The sequence below is a fragment of the Malaclemys terrapin genome, chromosome 7, assembly GCF_027887155.1.
Source record: "Malaclemys terrapin pileata isolate rMalTer1 chromosome 7, rMalTer1.hap1, whole genome shotgun sequence".
Classification (NCBI taxonomy): Eukaryota; Metazoa; Chordata; order Testudines; family Emydidae; genus Malaclemys; species Malaclemys terrapin.
In genome coordinates, this window is record NC_071511.1 from 29,640,186 (window position 1) to 29,660,626 (window position 20,441).

Here is a 20,441-nt window from a genome sequence, read left to right on the forward strand (position 1 = left end):
GCTTCGCGTCAATAAACACACCAGGTGGAGAAGCAAATGAAATTTATTTGAGATCTCAAAGCATTGCAAGGAGACTGGCATGTCTCAAATCAAGCACAGTAACAGAAACAGTTTTTCTTCTTTTATACATTTTGCAGTTAAGCCTCATTCCCCCCTTCCCCCTCTAGCCCTCCCTTTCTCCCCCCCCATTCCTCCCTCTACCCCTCCCGGCCCTGGTAATAGTTACTAAGCAAATAACGATTACATTTAAGCAGTTAAGTCATTCTTGGCAGCTATAAGCCTAGCTTGTTAGTAACTTCTTTAAACCGTTATCTTGTCCTTTTTCCCTTCAGCCAGAAACATGCAGGCCTCATTATTACCGCTTGATACCGGTGTGAGCACACAGATAACTGGTTGCACACAGATAACTGGTTGCTTACATTTGCACCTGGCTTTTGAGGTCGATTAGAGTTTAAACATGGAAGGAGTTTGGTTCACTTAGGCCTAGTGCAGGAAGGCTTCATTGACACTTGTGATTTTCCACCCTCCCGAGTTACCTAGGGTGATGGTGATGCCTAGTGACGTCAACACCGTGCTAGTTCTCCTACTGGCACCCACGTGGCCGAGGCAATAGTGGTTCCAAGATCCTCTTGGTTTGTCCACTTGTTGTCCCATCCCATTCCCTCTGCTGCCAGGGCTCCTCTCACAGAACAAGAGAAGGGCTCATTCCCCCGAGCTGTCCTCCCTCCACCTGACCACTTGGTTCTTGGCTGGGTGTCAGAGCTAGAAAGAATAGGCAGTGCACAAACAGGGACACAAAGTCTCTTGCTCAGCAATAGAAAGGACTGCATAAGAATGGGCCACACTAGGTCAGACCAATGGTCCATCTAGCCCAGTATCCCGTCTCTGATAGGGGCCAGTGCCAGATGTGTCAGAAGAAAAGAACAGGGCAATTATCAAGTGATCCATCCCCTGTCGCCTAGTCCAGCTTCTGGCAAACAGAGGGTTAGAGACACCCATGTGATGGGGCTGTGTCCCTGACCTTCTTGACTAATAGCCACCAATAGATCTATCTTACATGAACTTACCTATTTCTTTTTTGAACCCAGATATCCTTTTGGCCTTCACAACATACCCTGACAATGAGTTCCACAGGCTGATTCCATGAGGAAAGTGGGCAGCTCCAAGTGGAAAGGATCCGTGGTTTGGCGGGACCAGCTCGAGCTTGTACTGGGGCAGTCTCGGGTAGCTGACAGTCTGGACTCTGAACGACTGCTGAAGAACTCGGGTCTCTGGTGCTGCTCTCTCAGGGTCCCCTGGGCAGCGATCAGTGCCCCCCAGCCCCATGTAGACAGTTTGTCGGTATTCTTCCACCATACCAACTCCCCATTTTCCTGAGAGTATTTCCACCTGGAGTGGAACCTGCCCCAGTCTGGGACCTCAGTGCAGTGTGAACCGGTCTGATGAGATCACTCTTTGAACCATGCTCTTTTCTTCACTGACCCAGGAAAGCCCCCTGTCCTGCAGCAATAACATCAGCAGGAATGGTGGGGGGACTAGGGGCTCTTACAGCTGACCCTCCTTATACAGTTTTGTTCCCAGACAAGGAGTTGCTCAGGCCACACCCTAAGTTCATACCCAGAATTGTGTCTGAATGCCATCGATCCCATTCACGCCATCCATTTACCCAAGTGTCACACGAGGGCCTGCCCCTTTAAGGCCCAGGAGGCCTTGGACCAGTTGGCCCTGTTCAGTTAGCTGCAGCCTGCTGGATGTGGGCCTTAAGAGGAAGGAAGCCCAGCAGAGCAGAGTGGAGTGTAAGGTGAGGGGGGGAAGGTGTCTGGGTGTGGCTGCTTGGGAGGGGCTGTGGGGGCAGATGGGAAGCATGGCTGGCCTGGAAGCTGAGCACAGCAGGTGTATGTGAATTAGAGGAAAGAGGACAGATCCCTTGGGAAGGAAGGAGTGGATCCAGTTGGGAACTGGGGCAAAGACTCATTGGGAGGGTTGTTGATTCCCAAGATAGGGTGGATGTCTGTTAATGAGTTAGCTGGAGGGCCACATCACTGCAGCCTGTCATCCCTATGGCTGGAGTAGGCTGAAGATTGTTGTGGGGAAACTGAGGCAGAGTGTGCTGCCATGCAGGGCTTCGCTGTGAGGGGCTGCTCTGCGGTGGTGAGTCTTGTACTGCTGTGTGGTATCTGAAACGTCACAGAAACGGGGGAGGCCAAGAAACACACGTCATGGATTTGGAGACCTTTAGCCTTTTCCCCCCCGACACAAAACCATGCGGCCCTCCCTGAGCCAGTCTGTCTCGTTGTCTGGGGGAATGGCAGGTGCTGTGGTCTGAGCTGCAGCTGACGTGTCCTGAGGCTGCCACACAAGATCCCCCAAGCACGGTTAGAGCTCATTTGACAAGGGCTCAAGGTGTCCTTCGTGGGCCGCCTGAGGAGCGTTCCTGGAGCTGAGCCACCACATGTGGTTCTATCCATACCCTTCCCGGGTACTGCAGATGGGGCAGGCGATTCTCCTGTGGGTGGCAGGCAGGGCTCGGAGCCCTGCTCGGGAGGCCCCTGGAATGTAGCATGCATTGGGACAAGCACTGGAGGAAGATAGGGCAGTTATCTGCAGTGGCAGGGATTCTTTGCAATGTGTTGGGCCTGTGTCTGTTCCACATCCTGCCCCCCTTCCCCTCTGCTGTGGAGCCTGCTGTCTGCTCTGGGAGCCCTGCTGGTGAAGGCACTGGTCCACTCCACCTCCTCGAAATGGAGCATGGGGTAGTTGGGGTGCAGGTGTGGACCAGAGGGGCGCTGCTGGCAAAAATATCTGCTCTGGGAGGACTGTGGCACCGGGCACCTCTAGTGGAATACGCCCGGGGCAGCACTTCTCAAAAGCCCATAGCTGCTGTCCAAGGAAGGAACCTTTCTATGGCTTCCCTAAGGTCCTGGTGGTAGGTACGGTAGTGTAAGAGCCAGTCAGCGCACACACGGGGTCCGGCTGGAGCACTCCCGGTCTCGTTTCAGCACTAGGATACTTCCTGCCCCTGGTGAGGGTGCAGCTGTACCAGGATACAGGATAGCTGTACACAAGGGGAATAGGATAAGTGGGGTTAAAGCACCGTTATCCTGGGATAACAGGATCCACCTGAGGGGCTGTCCTGGGATAACTGTGTCACTACAAAATCAACCTCTGTGTGCGCCCCCACTCCCAACATTGTTCTACTGAGGAAATCCACTGTGTGAAGCGCCGGGCCTAAAGAAATCCTGGAGTGGTTTGGTGTCAGAAAGACATGGTCATGGTCTGTGCCCCTGAGCCAGTCAGCCAGTCCCCTGCCCTGGGGCTGGATTGGAGCTGGTGCCCCCACGGGAAAAGGCCCATATCTCATTCCCTGCCCTCCTGAGCCAGCCGGTGGGAACCGGCACCCAAAAGACATTAATTGAAATGTTAAATTCATCATTGAATCAACTGAATAGAGTCCAGGTGTAGTGCTGCGATCACGCCTGCAGGGGGCAACATCACTCCATCCGTATCCTTAAACAGGGATTGTAACTCAGTTATGAATTTGGAGTGTTGTAGGGACAGCCCAGGTCTGGGACAGCAGAGGCTGTGGGCTGGGATTGAGGGGCTCTGGCAGAGCTGAGGGGGGAGCCCAGGGCTGGGATTGAGGGGCTCTGGCGGAGCTGAGGGGGGAGCCCAGGGCTGGGATTGAGGGGCTCTGGCGGAGCTGAGGGGGGAGCCCAGGGCTGGGATTGAGGGGCTCTGGCGGATCTGAGGGGGAAGCCCAGGGCAAAAGGCAGTGGGTCAGGATGAGAGTGGGGAGCCCAGGGCTGGGATACAGAGGGGCTGCAAGCTGGACTGGAAGAGCATCGGCAGAGCTGTGTACATTGGACCAGGCTGCAGGATCTTTGGCAGCACCGGCTACAGCAGCTGACGCCCTGTGACTGGCCCAGTTCTATCCCTGGGCACTGACCCCTGTCCCCGTCCCACCCACCCTCGTGCTCCGGCCCCAATTCCCTGCCCTTGCGTCAGCCTGTCCATGGGCCAGCGGGGCCGGGAGCAGCTGGGGCTGCTGTGAGCTCATGTGGGGAGAGTGTGGAGCTCTTCCCCACCCCTGATTGCTGCACTTCCCCTGCACCATGGGGCCTTTCCCCTCTGGCACCAGCTCCCATCCAGCCCAGGCCGGGGGGGGAGGGGGGGACAGGACTGTCTGGCTGGCTGGCTGGCTCAGGGGGGTGGGAAATGGCACATGGGGCCTTTTCCTTCTAGTTCATTTGCCCCATAAGAGGTAAGTTTGCCAGGTCACAGCCTGGTCCCTAGCAAGGCAGGATCTGCCCTCCACAGGGTCAGTAGCACCCTTGTGCCTCCTGGAGTGGACCCTGCATGGCTGGGGAGTGGGGAGAGGGTGACTGAGGGGTGGGGAGCGCTGTGGGGGGGTTGCTCTGAGCAGGTGAGACTAGGGCATGTTGGGTGGACGGGGTTCCTGCAGGGCGGGGAGGGGGCACATTAGATTGGGGGAGAGGCTATGAGTGTTAGGGGATCTTCTGTGCGTTTAGGGATGTGGGGTTCCTGCAGATGTGCTGGGGGGCAGGTTTCCTGCCAGTGGGGTATGTGGGCTGTGGGGGAAGATGCTCTGTGTATGTCTCTCCTCCATGGGGACATACACAGAGCTATGAGGAGGGGTGGGTGTTTTGGTGAGTGGCAGCTGTGTGGGAGAGGAGCTCTGTGTCCTCCCCCCGTCACTCCCTGCTGGCTGTTGGGCTCTGGGTCTGCTCCAGGCTGAGCCAGCACCGCCCAGGCCCAGCAGACGTTGTGTGAACCCTGAGGCCCCACCCTGCATGGCGGTCTGGGGGGGGGGGAATGAGCTCATCCAAGGGGGGCTTGGAATAGCACATGCTGTTTGTCCTGTCCTGGAGCAGGGGGGGGGGGGGGGCAGCACTCAAAAGGACCCTGCCAGAGGGACTATGGCCCTGAGACACCCCCACTCCACCGGGGAAAGTAATGTCCCTGCTCCCAGCCAGGCCCTCACTCAAAGCAGAGACAGGCCCAGGTGTCCTCTGAGTAGACGAGCTCAAAGTTAAATAGTGAGTCCCCACCCTACTCCCACAGGGGGGGCTCTCGCCTAGTAGTCAGGGCTGATCCTCGGGCCTCAGGACAGTGCTGGGGGCTGCTGCACTGCAGGACTGGGGTTTGTGCAAGTATCTCACCTCTGTTGGGGAGGGATAGCTCAGTGGTTTGACCATTGGCGGGTTGTGAGTTCAATCCTTGAAGGGAACTGGGGTAAAAATCTGTCTGGTGATTGGTCCTGCTTTGAGCAGGGGGTTGGACTAGATGACCTCCTGAGGTCCCTTCCAATTCTATGATCTGGGGTGGGGCAGGGGGGCTGTTTGTTTATAGAGGGAGCATGGGGGGACTGGAGTGAGGTCTGTTGTGGGGGCTAGAGGGGATCAGAATTGCCTCCCCCAGTCCATCCTGCTGTCAGTGCCTCCCTTTGGGCTCTGAGTTGCTCCCCCCACACACTGTCTACTAATCCCTAACCCCCATTCTTCCTTTAGCAGGCAGAACTGGTATCTCCCCTCGTAAACCCCATCAGGGGACCCCAGCCCCCTTTGGGCCACAGGAAGAAGATTCCAGGCCCCCCATCTCTGTGTCAGTGGCAGCATCCACGCTTCCCACTCTGATGTTAATCTGTATACGCAGGATGCTTCTCTCATCCCTCAGTCTCACCACAACTTTGCCCCCGCCCAGGAGTCAGCCCCCTACATCTGTGGGGAATGGGACACAAGGTCTTTCCCTCTATGGGGGGTGGGGTGAGCTGTTGTGGGACAGGATGGAAGGACTGTCTGGATCGGGCCTGTAGGGTTTATTGGGCGGGGAAGGGGGGAGTCTCCATTCCTGTTTCTGCTGGATCCCCCCACTGTTTCAGCAAGCTCCTGGCAGCCCGGATGCTGGGTGACTGTGTGGGAGGAGGAATCATGGGGTTGTGTCATTGTCGCTGTGGGTCACTCAAGGACAGAGAGGGATGGCTGGAAGCTGCCACCCTGTTCCTTCCTGTCTGTGACCCCCTGCTCACCCCTGAGCTATATTTATCCACTCTGGGAAGAGGTTGCTTGCTTTTCTTTCCTGCTGGGGCCACATTCCCTGGGAACTCAGACCCCAGGGGGCTGGGAATCCAGCCTGGACTACGCTCTCCCTGCTGCTAAGCAGGGTCTGTCCCACACTGCACAGGGCTGAGGGACCAAACCACTGGACTGCAGGAAGGAAACAATGGAGCCTAGTACTTCATAGGAACCAGGACTCCTGGGTTCTATGTCCTGGCTCTGGGAGGGGAGTGGGTCCAGTGGTTAGAGCAGGGGACTGTGAGTCAGGACTCCTGGCTTCTATGTTCTGGCTCTGGGAGGGGAGTGGGTCCAGTGGTTAAAGCAGGACTCCTGGGTTCCATTCCCTGCTCTGTGTTAGACTTTCTTTCACTCCCAGACAGCTCTGAAGAGGTCCATATGGAGGGGAGTCCCAGCTAGTGGCACCCAGTGTGTACTGGGGGGCACTGACCCAGCTTGGGTTAGAGGAAGGGAGCTCCAGGCCCAGCAAAGCCTGGCACATGATCCCATTCTTGCTCTCACTGCGCCCCCTCCCCCCCATGGGCGCTCCAGCTGCTGAGCAAATCCAGATGTTGTTGTGGGTCCAGCCGGCCTGTGTCGGGTGGGGTGGGTGTGAGCAGGGAACGCGTGAGCCCATCACATTCCTGCTGTGATGACTCACTTTCCCTGGGGTGCTGGGGTGTCCTGAACCACCTCTCCCCTTAACACTCCACCCCTCCTAGAGCTGGGTTGGAACCCAGGAGTCCGGGCTGGGTCGGTGCTGGCTCTGTGCAGGAGAGGCAAGGCTGCGAGTGCCCCTCTCAGCCCGTCGGCCTGGTTAGCATGGCAGCGCGTGTGAGTGTGACCAGCTACAGGCACGGAGGGGATGTTTAATGCACTGTTTCCTCTACACACCCGTGCACACACATACACCAACATGTACACAGAGCCGCTCGCCGATACGCACTCTCACCCGCACTCGCCTGCCCAGCGCACTAGTTGTGGGGCACACGCCATATCTCTCGCACACCAACCCCGTGAGGGCTGGGAGCAGGTCTCTGGGCTACAATCCCCCAGGCCTGGAGGTGCTGGGACGGCTGAGCAGAACCAGGGCTGGGTCATACAAGAACAGGGCGCATTCGAAGGGGACACACACACACGCCCAGCCTCCAGGTCTGCCTGGCTCCCAGGGGGAGTTTCCCCCAGGTCTCACCAAGGGTGCAGGAACAAGTGGGGGAGCTGAGAGCCATTGAACCAAACTGTAACTCTGGGTATGATGGAAACCACTTCAAGCCGGGGGGTGCAGCAGCACCCCTTGTTCCAGCACCTATGGGTCTCACCTGTAGCCACTCATAGGCCCCCTGGCCCCACCACACCGCCCTGCCCCAGTGGCTGTCCACTAAGAGGAGGGTAGATTGGAGTCAGCACCCCAAGAGGGAAAAAGCCCCCTTTCCCATGCCCCATCCCCTGGAAGCCAGTCTCCCCTCCGCCCCAACACACAAATCCTGGGGTCAGATGGGAGCTGGCACCCCCTGGAGGGGAAAGGCCCCAATGTCCCATGCAAAGCTTGGCCCTGCTCTCCCATCCCATCCTTTGGCTCTTTGCTCAGATACTTTCCTGGTGACGTGCAGGTCCTGCCCTGGCTCCTCCCAGACTGTCAAGCCTCAAATATTCCCCACTCCACCCCCCGACCCGGAGATAGACAAGGGGGGACTTCCCCAGGGACTCCTTCTTCCTCCGACCACCACAGCTGCATCCCTCCCCCAGAGAAGGGACGGAGACAGGACAGAGGCAGGGCTGGGCTGCAGGGCTGGAGTGAGGGGCAGTGCCAGGGAGGCTGGGAGTCAGGGCTCCTGGGTTCTATTCCAGCTCGGTTGGGCGACCCCCTGTGAGCAGCGTGTGGGCAGTGCGGAGGTGGGGCGAGCTGGTGGGGGACAGGATGGATGCGCAGTTGCTGGGCTCTGGGGCAGCAGTGGGGGCACAGTGCCACATGGCGCTCGTGCCCCCCTCTGGCTGCTGATGGCTCTACCAGGCGCCGGAGCAGGTCCCATAGGACTGAGACAGGAAATGGGTTTAGCAGGAAATGGGCCTTGCTCCTTGCAGAGCCAGCGCTTTCTCCTGAGCACAGGCTCGACCTCCAGCTCTGATGGTGCCCCTCAGCCCCAACCGCCAGCCCCCTGTTATCCCAGCATTGGGCTCCCCCACAGCTTTGCTGCCCCTCAGATATCCCACCATGACACGCTCCTGAGAGACCCTACAAAAACAAAGCCTGACAGAGGGCTACCGAAAGCGTCCTTAGCTCGGAGCCGAGGGGGTTAAACGCAGTTGAACAGGACGGTACAAAGTGGGAGCTGGCAGCGTGCCCAGCCCTTCCCAGCCTCACTTTGTGCTTCTCTTCCCCACTGTCAGCCCCCATCTCCCCTCCACACACACTGTCACCTCCCCCAGTACCCACTGCACCCTCCCTCCCCCTTAACTGGTCATTTGCAGTCCCTATGATGGGACGGGGGCTGGATACTCATTAATCCCACGCACCCTAATGAGGCAGCGCCTGCTCCTGCCCCACCAGCGATCCTGTCACTGAGCCATGGCTGAGCCACAAGATAGCCCCTCCCTGAAACAGAGGGAACCCAGGAGTCCTGGCTCTCAGACCTCCCTCTCTAACGCTCAAGACCCCACTCCCCTCCCAGAGCTGGGGATAAGGGAGGGGAGGGTAGAGCTGGGTCACTCAGCTTCCCTTTTGTTGTGTCCAGGGCCAGATTTCACACTCACTCCCACATGCCCTCACAGGCGTGAACCAGCCCCTGATTCCCTCCCACACCGCCTGCATCCCTCCTACCGCCACAGCCCCCCACTGGCAAGCCAAACTCTGACCGGTTGCATGTCCCTCGGACGCCCAGCTGGGTGCACACCCACACTTGTGCACATGCACTAACCCCTTGCACACTCAAATGACACTGACACACACACACAGACATTCCCCTGCACCTGGCTGTGCACACTCACACTGCACTGACACACTCACACTGCACTGACACACACACACACACACCGACATTCCCCCGCACCTGGCTGTGCACACTCACACTGCACTGACACACTCACACTGCACTGACACACACACAGACATTCCCCCGCACCTGGCTGTGCACACTCACACTGCACTGACACACACACGCACACTGACATCCCCCCGCACCTGGCTGTGCACACTCACACTGCACTGACACACTCACACTGCACTGACACACACACAGACATTCCCCTGCACCTGGCTGTGCACACTCACACTGCACTGACACACACGCACACTCCCCCGCACCTGGCTGTGCACACTCACACTGCACTGACACACACGCACACTCCCCCACACCTGGCTGTGCACACTCACACCGAACCAGCCTGCTTTTCCCATCAGGCTCACACACAGAACCAGCACACACGCACACACCCCCTATGAACTCACAAACACACACTCACCCTGCATGCTTCCCTGGCAGTGGGGCTGAGCTGGGGCAAGAGTGATGGGCACAGCAAGGGCTCCTGTACCTCCATACTCAGACAGACCCTGGGGTCCCCCTCCCCCAGCTGTGCTGATGACCCTCAATCCCAACCCACAGCCCCCTGCTATCCCCACTCTGGGATCCTGTAAGATGAGCCTGTGCCTCCCCCATATCTCTGCTCGGTGGGGGAGGTGGCAGGAAGCTGTGGGGGGGGGGAGGGGGCTGTAGCTCCAGCCAAGACAAACAGACTGCCTGGGCTGCTCCTCTGCGGAAGCCTGAGGCCTGGGCCTGGCTGATTTCCAGGGGCACAGGGATGGGCCAGGCTACCTACCTGGGTCTCTGCCTCAGGTGGGCAGCTCAGGTCTCTGCTGGGGTAGTAGGGGGCTGTGGGTCAGGAGTGAGGGGCACTGGCAGAGCTGGGGGGCTGGACTGCGATAGCCGGGGGCTGTGGGTCGGGATTGAGGGGCACTTGCTGAGCTGGGGGGGGAGCCCAGGGCTGGGATAGCAGGGGGCTGAAGGTCAGGAGTGAGGGGCATTGGCAGAGCTGGGGGGGTGTTCCCCAGTTCCTCGTTCTGGCTCCCGCTGCTGAGCCATGGCTGGGACTCACTGGGTGGTCCCGGCACTTCCTTTCCCAGCCCCCCTTCAGCTCTGCCCCCTGCCCGACCTGGATCTCTGCTCCCCACCCCCACTGCTGGGACAGGCCTCAGGCTTCTGCAGAGGAGCAGCCCAGGCAGTCTGTGGGTCCATGCAGTGGGGGAAGGGTATGGGGTGGGCTGCAGGCTGGCTTATTGCACCCCACGGCCAGGGGTCACGAGTGACTTGGGGGGAGCCAGGACACATGTTCAGAACGAGTCCTTGGGGGTCACATGGGTCCTCAGGCTTCTGCACGTGTGTGAGATCCCTGCAGGGGCGCAGTCACGGCCCTGCTCCTCCTGACATGCCCACTCGCCCACACGGGCGTCCGCCCAGCCCCTCGTGCTCATGATGTACCCGCCCGCACGGGCATCCACCCGGCCCCTCGTGCACATGACGTACCCGCCCCCCCGCCCTCATAGGCGTCCGCCCACCCCCTCGTGCTCACAATGCACCCGCCCGCACGGGCATCCGCTCGGCCCCTTGTGCTCATGACGTACCCGCCCCCCTGCCCTCACAGGCATCCGCCCACTCCCTCGTGCTCACGACGCACCCACTCGCACGGGCATCCGCCTGGTCCCTCGTGCACATGATGCACCCACTCGCACGGTTGTCCGCCCGGCCCCTCGTGCACATGACGCACCCGTCCCCCTGCCCTCACAGGCGTCTGCCCAGCCCCTCGTGCTCACGACACACCCGCTCGCATGGGCGTCCACCTGGCCCCTTGTGCTGATGACGCGCCCACCCACAGGGGTGTCTGCCCGGCCCCTCCTGCACACGATGCACCCGCTTGCACGGGCGTCAGGCCGGCCCCTTGTGCACACGATGCACCCGCCTCCCCACCTGCATGGGCATCCGCCCGGCCCCTCGTGGTCACGACGTGCCCACATGGGCGTCAACTTGGTCCCTTGTGTTCCGATGAGGCCATCCACCCGCACAAGTGTCTGCCTGGCCACCGGGCAAGCGTCTCCCCACCACGGTGAACAGGGACAGAACTCCTTTAAACCCCCCGCTGGTGAAGGACACCCCATCCCCAAGAACGGAGCACCGGTATGGGTCACTCTCTGCAAGTGCTTGGGGGGGACACTGGGGGCCTCTATGGGGGAAAGATTTGGGGTCATCACAGGGGAGATGACAAGGATTGGGGCAGTGGGCTGTGGGGAACTGGGGGGAGCATGGGGGCTGGGCTGAGGGATTATAAGGAGCCATAGGAGGGGTATCAAGGAATGGGGGCCTGTACTGAAGGACGACAGTGCTGTGGGGGTGGCCTTGCCATGGGGGGCCATGGTGTTGGAGGGTGGGGGGGTCCTGGGGGCAGGTATTGGGGCTGTGCTGGGTGAATGGTGGGGGTGGAGTGGGGGTGTCATGGTTGATGAGGGAGGCAGGGGACTGTAGGAGTGGATATCAGGGCTGTGCCAGGCCAGTGGGGGCGGCTATACTCTGGGGGAGGCCAGGAGGGGTCTTTGGGACAATGGGGGGCCATGCTACAGGGGGTGAGGGGAGCCAGGCCGTGGAGGGGTCCCTGTCCCAACCACACAGGCCCATCTGCTCTTCATTAGGCCCCACAGAGCTGGGATTCTTCTGGCTTCTCCGTCTGGCTCTAATTAACCCTTCTCAACACTCCCCCCCTCTCCCCGCACATTCCTGTCCATCTGGGGCGGGGGGGGGAGGAACGCAGGGAACTGGGGGAAGGGGGGTGGGGGGACAGTATGTTGGGGTTCAACCTGCCTGCCCCCAAATACACCCCCCCTAAACATGCAGAGTCAGCCCTGCCCCCACCCACAACTCTGCCTCTGCCAGTGCCCCCTAGTCCTGACCCACAGCCCCCTGCTATCTCAGGCCTGGGTCTGTCCCACATGCAGGCTGTGTCAGGAGGGGGTACGTGTGGGGGCGCCATGTTGTCGGCACCTGAAGGCTGCAAACCCCCTTAGCTGACCATAGCTGGGGGATGCCGGCTTCTCCCAGCAGGGCCCAGGGGCTATGCAGCTCCCTGATCCAGCCAGCAGGGGGCAGGGCGAGCACACACTTACACTAACACTTGCACAGACACACAATGCACACACACACCGCCTAGCCTGCTCACTGTCGCATTTATAGCGTTTGCTCAGCCCTGATCCAGGAAAATCCATGGAGGGACCATCGGCGGGGGGGAGGGTGCGTGAGCACATGCACATCTCGGGGGTGAGGGTGTTCACCTTGGTGTGGGTGCGTGTCAGTGTGCATGTGTGCTTGCACCAGTGTGTGTGTGCATGTGTCTCGAGGGGGAATGCATGTGTCTCTGTGTGTGGTCACACTGGTGTGTGTGCATGTTTGTATGTGCATGTCTGTGTGTGCATGCTCGCACCAGCGTGTGCGCTCATGTGTCTCCAGGGTGGGGTGCGCGTGTCTCTGGGTGGGTGAATGCATATTGGTATATTGCACGTGAGCATGTCTCGGGGGGGGTGTTGTCAGTGCGCGTTAATGTCTCTGGGTGTCCGTGTGTCTTGGCACGTGGGGGAGCTGGAGTTCAATTGGGCACAGACATTGGGAAACTCAATCAGTTGAAGGAGCCAAAATCTCCTTCCCTTCCCCCCTGCCCCCTTCCTCTCCCGGCCCCCCCATGCCTCCCAGCACCCCTCCCACTCCACCCCCCCCAAGGTGCCTGGGGGCCGTTGTTTGCCAAGTGTTTGCGTCAGGCCAGAGTCTGTTTCCAGTTTGTGCTAACAGGCCGGGCGGCTCTGGGGCAGGGAGCCCAGGAAACCTTCCCCCATCCGGCTGGGGTGGGGGGCTCCCTGGGCCCCCGCAGTATTAACCCTTCACTGCATGGTGGGCTGGGGGTGAGGAAGCCCAGGCCTGGGATAGCAGAGGGCTGTGGGTCAGGACTGGCAGAGAGGGAGGGAGCAGCCCAGGACTGGGATAACAGGGCGTATTTCCCTGCGTAAGAAGCTGTAGAACATTTAATCCATAGCCAGACTCAGTTTAAAATATTTACTAATGGTTTGTACACATTGTATACAGAGAAATCACTTCCCTGCCTCTGAGATGCAGCCACCTCTGGGGTGGCGCATGGGGGCTGTTTACACAGGGATTCCTCACTTGGCACTGAGATGAAGCCACTGCTGGGGCTGAGCATGCAGTAGGGATCCCTCACCCCACGCAGAGATGCAGCCACCTCTGGAGTGAGGCGCAGCAACTGGGTAACTGCTCATTGCAGGATCGTTTAGGGCAGGAAGTGAGCCTCTACCTCTTCTCACAGCCTCCTGGAGGTCTCCCATCCACAGACCTGCCCCCGCTTAGTGTAAGAGCTGAAGACAGCCCATCTTACAACGGGACAGGGGGATGGGATGTTCTTGGCTTTAGTGAAGGGTTAAGCGGGGGAGCCATGTCCCAGCCCACCCCAGTGGGACACAGACTCTGGGGGACCATCGCTCACTTGGTGGGAAAGGCCCCAGGAGAGAGGGGAGTTGGTACAGGGAGCTTCCTGCCACCAGGAGCTTTAATTACAGAGGCAATAGCAGACACAAACATCCCTGCCTGCTCCCAGGGAGACCCATGAGTAGTGGCCTCCCCCCAACTCTAACCCACCAGCCTCCACTCTCCTCCCAGGGCTGGGAGCGTCCTGGATGGCCAGGGGGCTGAGTGTGGGGCTCAGTAGCTTATGACCCCCACAGATTTCTCACACAATGCCAATTCCAAGGTTTCCATCATGGAGTCAGGGGTTGACTCCCTCCCTCTCAGTAAAACTGTTGAGAATAGAACCCAGGAGTCCTAATGCCCAGCCCCCCACCCCAGTAAAGCCGTCCAGCTGCAGGCAGTGCGGGCTCCACCCCTTTATTGTGAGAGCAACACACGTTAAGAATGGAACAGCATCTGGGGGCCCCCTGAACATCCACGCCCCCAGAGGCTCCCCACATTATCTCCCCAAGACCTCCCACAACCCCCATTCTGAGCCCCCCATGACTCCCTTCTTCCCCTAGCTCCAGGCCCCCACTTCCCTCCCCTCTTGGCTCCATGACCCCTAGTTCCAGAGGTCTCTCAAGTCCTGCAGGCACTTCTCCATCCCTGTCAGTTTCTCAAAGCTTTTCTGGGGTGGGGGTAGCAGTGGGTCCCATCAGAGGTTCCCCACAATCAGAGCAGTGGGGGTGGCTCCTGTGTCCATTTAGCAGAAGTCCAAGGAGCAAGATAAGGAGGAATCCAGCCCTGGAGATGGGGGGGGGGGCATGTCCCAGGCAGGGTGCAGGGGATCCATGTCTCTGCCCTGGATCATGGGGCCCAGTCCTAATCCTAGTGCCAGCCCTGGGGTGAGGGTGATTCCAGCTCCGGGACAGCCACTGCGCAATTCCAGGGGACCAGCTGATGGAGGCAGGACAGTTGTGGGGGGACCATGCTCCAGCTGGGGAATTGGGAAATAAATGAGGGTCCATGTTCCAGCCAGGGGGCAGGGTGGCTGCAGGGCCCTTGCTCCAGCCAGGGCGTCGGCCTCCATGTCCCAGCCAGGGGCTATGGGGTGGCTCCAGGGTCTCAGCTGGGGAGGGGTGCAGGCCAGTCCTGGCATCCCAGCCAGGGGTCTCATCTCCCAGCTGAGGTGTGGGGGGGCGCGTCCTGGTCCCTTTGTGTTCTGGGCCCCCACAGTCTCAGACGCTGGTCCGGCAGGTGGTCAGGTGGGCCCCTGCAGGGGGGTGGGGGGGCCCCTTGCCCCCCGCACTGGTGACCCAGCGGTAGCACTGTGTCACGCTGCGGCTCTTGGCCCTGGCACCACAGCGGGTGCAGTACACGATGCCCAACGCCACCATGATCACCAGGAAGACGCAGAGGGGCACCAGCAGTGCCACCAGCAGCCACCGGTCATCCCGCTTCCTCCGTGCCCGCTCCCCACCTGGAGAGGTGCTGGGGTCCTCCGAAGGGGGCAGCGGAGCCCTGGCCCTGTCTGCTGAAGGGTCCCCTTCCCCCCCATTGTAGGGTGAGGCAGAAGCACCAGGGGACCTTGGAGATTTGGAGCTTGGGGGGCTGGTGCTGGGGGGGCCAATTGTGGGAGTGATAGCGGGGCTGGTGTGGGGAACTGGGGGGCCATTGGTGGGCTCTGGGGGGGCAGTGGATATGGGAGGGATCAGGGTGGTGGTACTGAGGATTGGGGGGCTGGTGGTGGGGTCCAGGGGACCAGTGGTTGTGGAAGGGATTGGGGGGCTGGTGGTGGGGTCCAGGGGACCAGTGGTTGTGGAAGGGATTGGGGGGCTGGTGGTGGAGGGGCGAGGGGCTGAGTGGCCAGTGCTGGGGTGTGGGGCTGCAGGAGAGAGATCAGGGGGCGAAGCAGTGGGGTCGGGGAACTCCTGGGTCAGGCTGAAAGGCTCGTCCGTCCCCAAAACCTGCAGCACCTCTGCCCCCCACTCCTGCTGGTTCCTGAAGTGTGGGTAGAAGGTCTGCTGCCTGGTGGCCAGCGCAGGGGGCTCTGCCAGGGGGGCACAGCTGATGCGGTCAGCCTCCAGCTCGTAGCCCTCGGTGCAGTAGCACTCAAAGCCGCCCACGTAGTTGACGCACATCTGCTGGCAGACGCCGGGGATCTGGCACTCGTCGTTGTCGACACAGTGCTGCGGCGCCTCCTCGGCCGGGCTGAAGCCCAGGTGGCACAGGCACAGGTAGGAGCCCTCGGTGTTCTCGCACTGGTGCTCGCACGGGGCGGTGTTGCATTCATCCAGGTCGGCGCAGCCCCCGGCCCCATCGTCCTCGTAGCCCAGCTGGCAGCGGCATTGGAAGCCGCCAGGGAAGTTGTCACACAGCTGCTCGCACGGGCCCGTGGCACACTCATCCGTGTCCTCGCACGTGTGCCCGTCACTGGCCAGCGTATAGCCCATGGGGCACAAGCACCGGTACCCTCCGTCCTCTCCTGGCACGCACTGAAACTGGCAGGGGTGGTTCTGGCAGCCATCGGCTGGGGCGCAGGAGCGCCCGTCAGGCAGTAAGGCGTGGCCGGCGTGGCACTCGCAGGAGTAGCTGGGACCCTCATCGACGCACAGCTGCTGGCAGCCCCCATTGTCACCCTCACACCAGTCCCCTGGCTCCTCCCCGCACAGGGGCTCCTCCTTGGACCAGCCCACGGAGCCGTCGTCCCGCTGCATGCACAGCACCGAGACAGGGGCTGCGCCACCACAGGCCACGGACGCCACTGTGCCGAAGGGGATGTGGCTCAGGGTGCTGCTGACCTGGCCGAAGGGTGTTGTGTAGCTCACGGGCCCCGTCTCCTCCGTGGCCAGTCCGTGGCACATGCCGGCAAAGCCGAAGCGGCACAAGAAGCCGTCCACGGGTAGGGTGCACGAACCCTCCAGCCACTGAAAATTCTCCTGCATGGCCGGGCCATAGCTCAGCACCACGCAGCGCGAGGCAGAGCAAGCGGTGCCCCCGGCCGGCTCGGCCTGCGCCCAGTTGGTGTAGAACGTGTCTTGGTCGCCGGTGGTCCAGGTGAAACCACGCAGTGGGCGCTGGGGGAAGCACTGGCGTGGCTGGCGCTGCAGCCCGATCCAGAAGAGCCGCCGCTGCCCTGTACCCGGGCCCGTGGCCTGCAGCAGCTCCGCCACCTGGGCGGCCTCCTCATGGCGCTTGAGCGTGGCCAGGTTCCCGCCACGCTCTCGGCAGCTCCGCCAGGACTCCAGGAAGCTGCGGCGTTGGAAGAAGACAACGTAGCAGCCCTCAGGACCACAGGCAGCCTCAGGCCCCGGCCAGGCAGCCTCAGGCCCTGGCCAGGCACCCCGCGCCGGCCCCACCAACCCAGTGAGGAGCAGCCAGAGACGCAGCATCGTCCTGGCGCCCACGGCTGCCTGCTCGGCTCTGCGCCTCCGCACGGAGCCCCTGCCCTTCTCTTCCCCTCGGCGGGGAGGGGCAGGATGGGACAGTGCCCGCCCCTGCCCTTGTAAGGCAGAGAATTGGTCCCAGGCCCAGGGAGAGGGGGAGACAAGCTGGGAGGGGCAGCAGTGGGGATCGTGGATGGCCTGACCCAGAGGATGGAGGCAGGGTATGTGTGTGTGAGACCTTCCCTTGTGTGCAGCTGGATGAGAAATGCAGATCCCACTCCTCTCCGAGAAATGGGATAGATCCCTGGAGTCCTGGCTCCCAGCCCCCCTGCTCTAACCAGTAGACATACCACTCCTCTCCTAGGGCTGGGGCTAGAACCCAGGAGCCCAGACTCCCCGCCACAGTGAATCTGCAGAGAATGGGTGTGTACAGTGACCATATGCTGTGGCTCACACTGACACACACATACAAAGACACGTGCATATGCACACAACACTCACACACACTCTGCATACACTGCTACATCCCCCCCGCCTGCCCCAGTCCCAGACCTAGTTCAGCCCTTTGTTCCAGAAACCTGGAGGCTGGAACACTGGGCTGGAATTTGGCTCCTCACTCCCCCCGCCCCCATGCCCGGCTGGGAGCAGGGAGAGGCTCAGCATGAGTTTCCTCCCCGCCATCCTCTCCAGGCCCTCATGCTGCTCAGGGCGATTCCCACGGGGAGCTGAGACCCTCAACAGGGAGCTGGTCCCAGATTGGGGGAAGTCAGTGTGCATGTGGGTGTGCATGCAGAGGAGAGTGAGTGCATACAAAGGTGCGCATTGCATGGGCGAGAGCGGGAGCGTGGGGGGTGGGGACATAGAGGGACCAGAATTGTTCCTAGCGCTCACTTTCCCACACGTGTGAGTACCCCCTTGTGCAGCTTAGTTTGACATGCATGCACATGTGCACACCCATGTGCACTCTTGTGTGTGCATGCTGTGCACACACACACACACAAAAGCTCTCCTGTGCAAGCTCAGTTTCTTGTACCTTCTCACTTTCCCATGAAAGCATACCCCTGTGTGTACACACATTCCTGGGCATGCACACCCATCTGTACACATACCCTCCCGTGCATGCATCTTCCTGTGCATGTGCATACATACCCTCCTGTTCATGCACGTGTTCCTTACTTCATCATACAAACACTGGTGTGACCATTGTCCCATTGCACACCTGCACATATGCATGCATCCTCCCATGCCACCACACACCCATGCTACCACATTGTCTTCGCTGCTCCCACTCACAAATGTGTGTGCCAGGCATGTGCATGCACACCTGAGCATTTGCACATGTGCACTCACTTGTGAGCACACTCCTGGGCATTTGCACACGTGCTTTTCCACGCACTCCTACTTGCTCACCCTGTCTGCTAAGCCAACTGGCAGGCCCTGGGGGCTCCATTCCTGGGGAGGCCGAGGCCAGCAGCACAGGTTCGCGAGGCTCTGAAACTCCCCCCAAGGCCAGGCGAGGGGACAGGGAAGGGTCGGAGCTCTGCAATCCAGAAATCCGGGGCTGCAGCCCCGACTAGGGGCAGGGATCGCAGCTGTCTCTGCTGTGAACCAGGTGTGCGTGTGCCTCTGTGTGTCAGGGGGTCGTGGTGTGCATCTCTGCACGGGGGGCTGTGTGTGTTTGGCGGGCTTTGTGGCGGGTGTGTGTGGTGCATCGCCGGGGGTTGTGTGTTTCGGTGTGTGTGGTGTGAGCCGAGCAGGGGAGGGTACAGTGGGCCCAGCCGCGGGGGCTGCAGGTCGGATGGAGCCGCAGCGCGGAAATGCATGGAATTCCTTGTGTGTGGGAACCAGGAGGGGGGGCGGGCGTGGGACGTAGGGCCTTTCCCCGCTAGGGGGCGCCAGCTCTGCTCCCCTCCAGCCCCAGCTGGGGGGAATGGCTGGCTCAGGGAGGTGGGGGGTGGGACACAGCCCCTCCCCCCGCCCCGGCACACCGGCTCCGATCCAGCGCCCGTTCAGGGCCCGCTGAGAGGTGAGTTTTCTGGGTCTCAGCCGCCCTGGTCCCTGTTGGGGCAGAAGCCCCCGCCCCATAGGTAGTAACCACACCCCGTGCTAGTGGCCCCACGGGGGGGGGCATCCCAGGCAGACGCTATGGGAGCTCTCCCGCCCCCTTTCCTCTCGTTTTAATCACTCCCCCCCCCGCCCCCCGGTTTCTGCTTGGTTGTTTTAAGATACTCCAGAAACACTGGCCTGTGGCTGATGGAGCTGGGCCCCGCTGGACCCGCTTGGGGCTGGGGGAGACACTGACCCCGAGACCCCACCAGGTATTCACCCCCCACCCCTTCAGCCTGGTATGCCGCCCGGCCCCAATCCCTGTAGGACGGGAGGGATGGGGGCCATCCCCTCCCCCATTTTCATCCCCTCTCTGGACTCGCTGAGGCCGGGGGGAGGCTCTATACTGGGGGGGTCGGGGGTGTGGCTGATTCTGCCCTGGGTCCTGGTTCCAGGCTCGGGGGTGGGCGGGGACAGGGGCTCCCCAGTTAAGGGGCCTCTGTGCTGGGACAGAGATGTGGGTTGAGCACCACCTGGTGGCAATGTTAAGAACTGAGAGCCAGGGCTCCTGACTTCTGTCCCCAACTCTGAGAGGGGAGTGGTGTCTAACGGTCAGAGCATAGGGGATGCTGGCAGCCTCTGCACTCAAGTGACACCAGATTTACCACAGGGCAGACAGGGAAATGTACGTGTGAATCACTCCGACGTAGTTAGTCTTGAAGGCCTGTGCTGCCCCCTGGCAGCCTGGGGCTGACACTGCCCAAGCCCTATGGTCTGTAAGAGCAGCAGGATTCCTATTTAGCAACAAGGATTATTCTTGGCATTTGTCGTCCCCATGGCCTTGCCCCCCCAGGACCTCACAGCCCCTGATAGATCCCAGCGACCTGAGCCACAGCGCCGGGACAGGAAATGCTCAGATTGACCCTTCAGACAAAGGGCCACACTGGGGGCTAGGTGAGCATCCCCCACTTCCCTCCCATAGCTGGGGATAGAGCCCAGGAGTCCAGCTCCCCTGCTCTAACCACCAGACCCCACTTCCCTCCCATAGCTGGGGATAGAGCCCAGCTCCCCTGCTCTAACCACCAGACCCCACTTCCCCCCCAGAGCTGGGGATAGAGCCCAGGAGTCCAGCTCCCCTGCTCTAACCACCAGACCCCACTTCCCCCCATAGCTGGGGATAGAGCCCAGGAGTCCAGCTCCCCTGCTCTAACCACCAGACCCCACTTCCCTCCCATAGCTGGGGATAGAGCCCAGGAGTCCAGCTCCCCTGCTCTAACCACCAGACCCCACTTCCCCCCCAGAGCTCGATCGGGATAGACCCCAGGAGTCTATTTAAACACGTCGTTCCCATCTTCATCACAGGGGGCCTGTGTGTAGCGCAGGGCAGGAGGGAGCTGAGGGGATAGGCCTGGGCACCTCCTACATAAATCGAGATCCCCTCCACCAGT

At 60.8% G+C, this 20,441-nt stretch overlaps 1 protein-coding gene across 1 annotated transcript; it reads right to left on the minus strand.

The window, feature by feature from the left end:
- Window positions 1-13,139: 13,139 nt before the first annotated feature.
- Window positions 13,140-16,992, minus strand: CD248 (CD248 molecule). The gene has a single exon (XM_054034539.1). It carries the CDS (start codon window positions 16,951-16,953, stop codon window positions 14,800-14,802), a length of 2,154 nt encoding a protein of 717 aa, XP_053890514.1. The 5' UTR covers window positions 16,954-16,992; the 3' UTR covers window positions 13,140-14,799.
- Window positions 16,993-20,441: the final 3,449 nt, after the last annotated feature.

Excerpts from the sequence above, each read along its gene's own strand:
- CD248 (XM_054034539.1), bottom strand. The coding sequence starts at position 16,953 with ATGCTGCGTCTCTGGCTGCTCCTCACTGGGTTGGTGGGGCCGGCGCGG.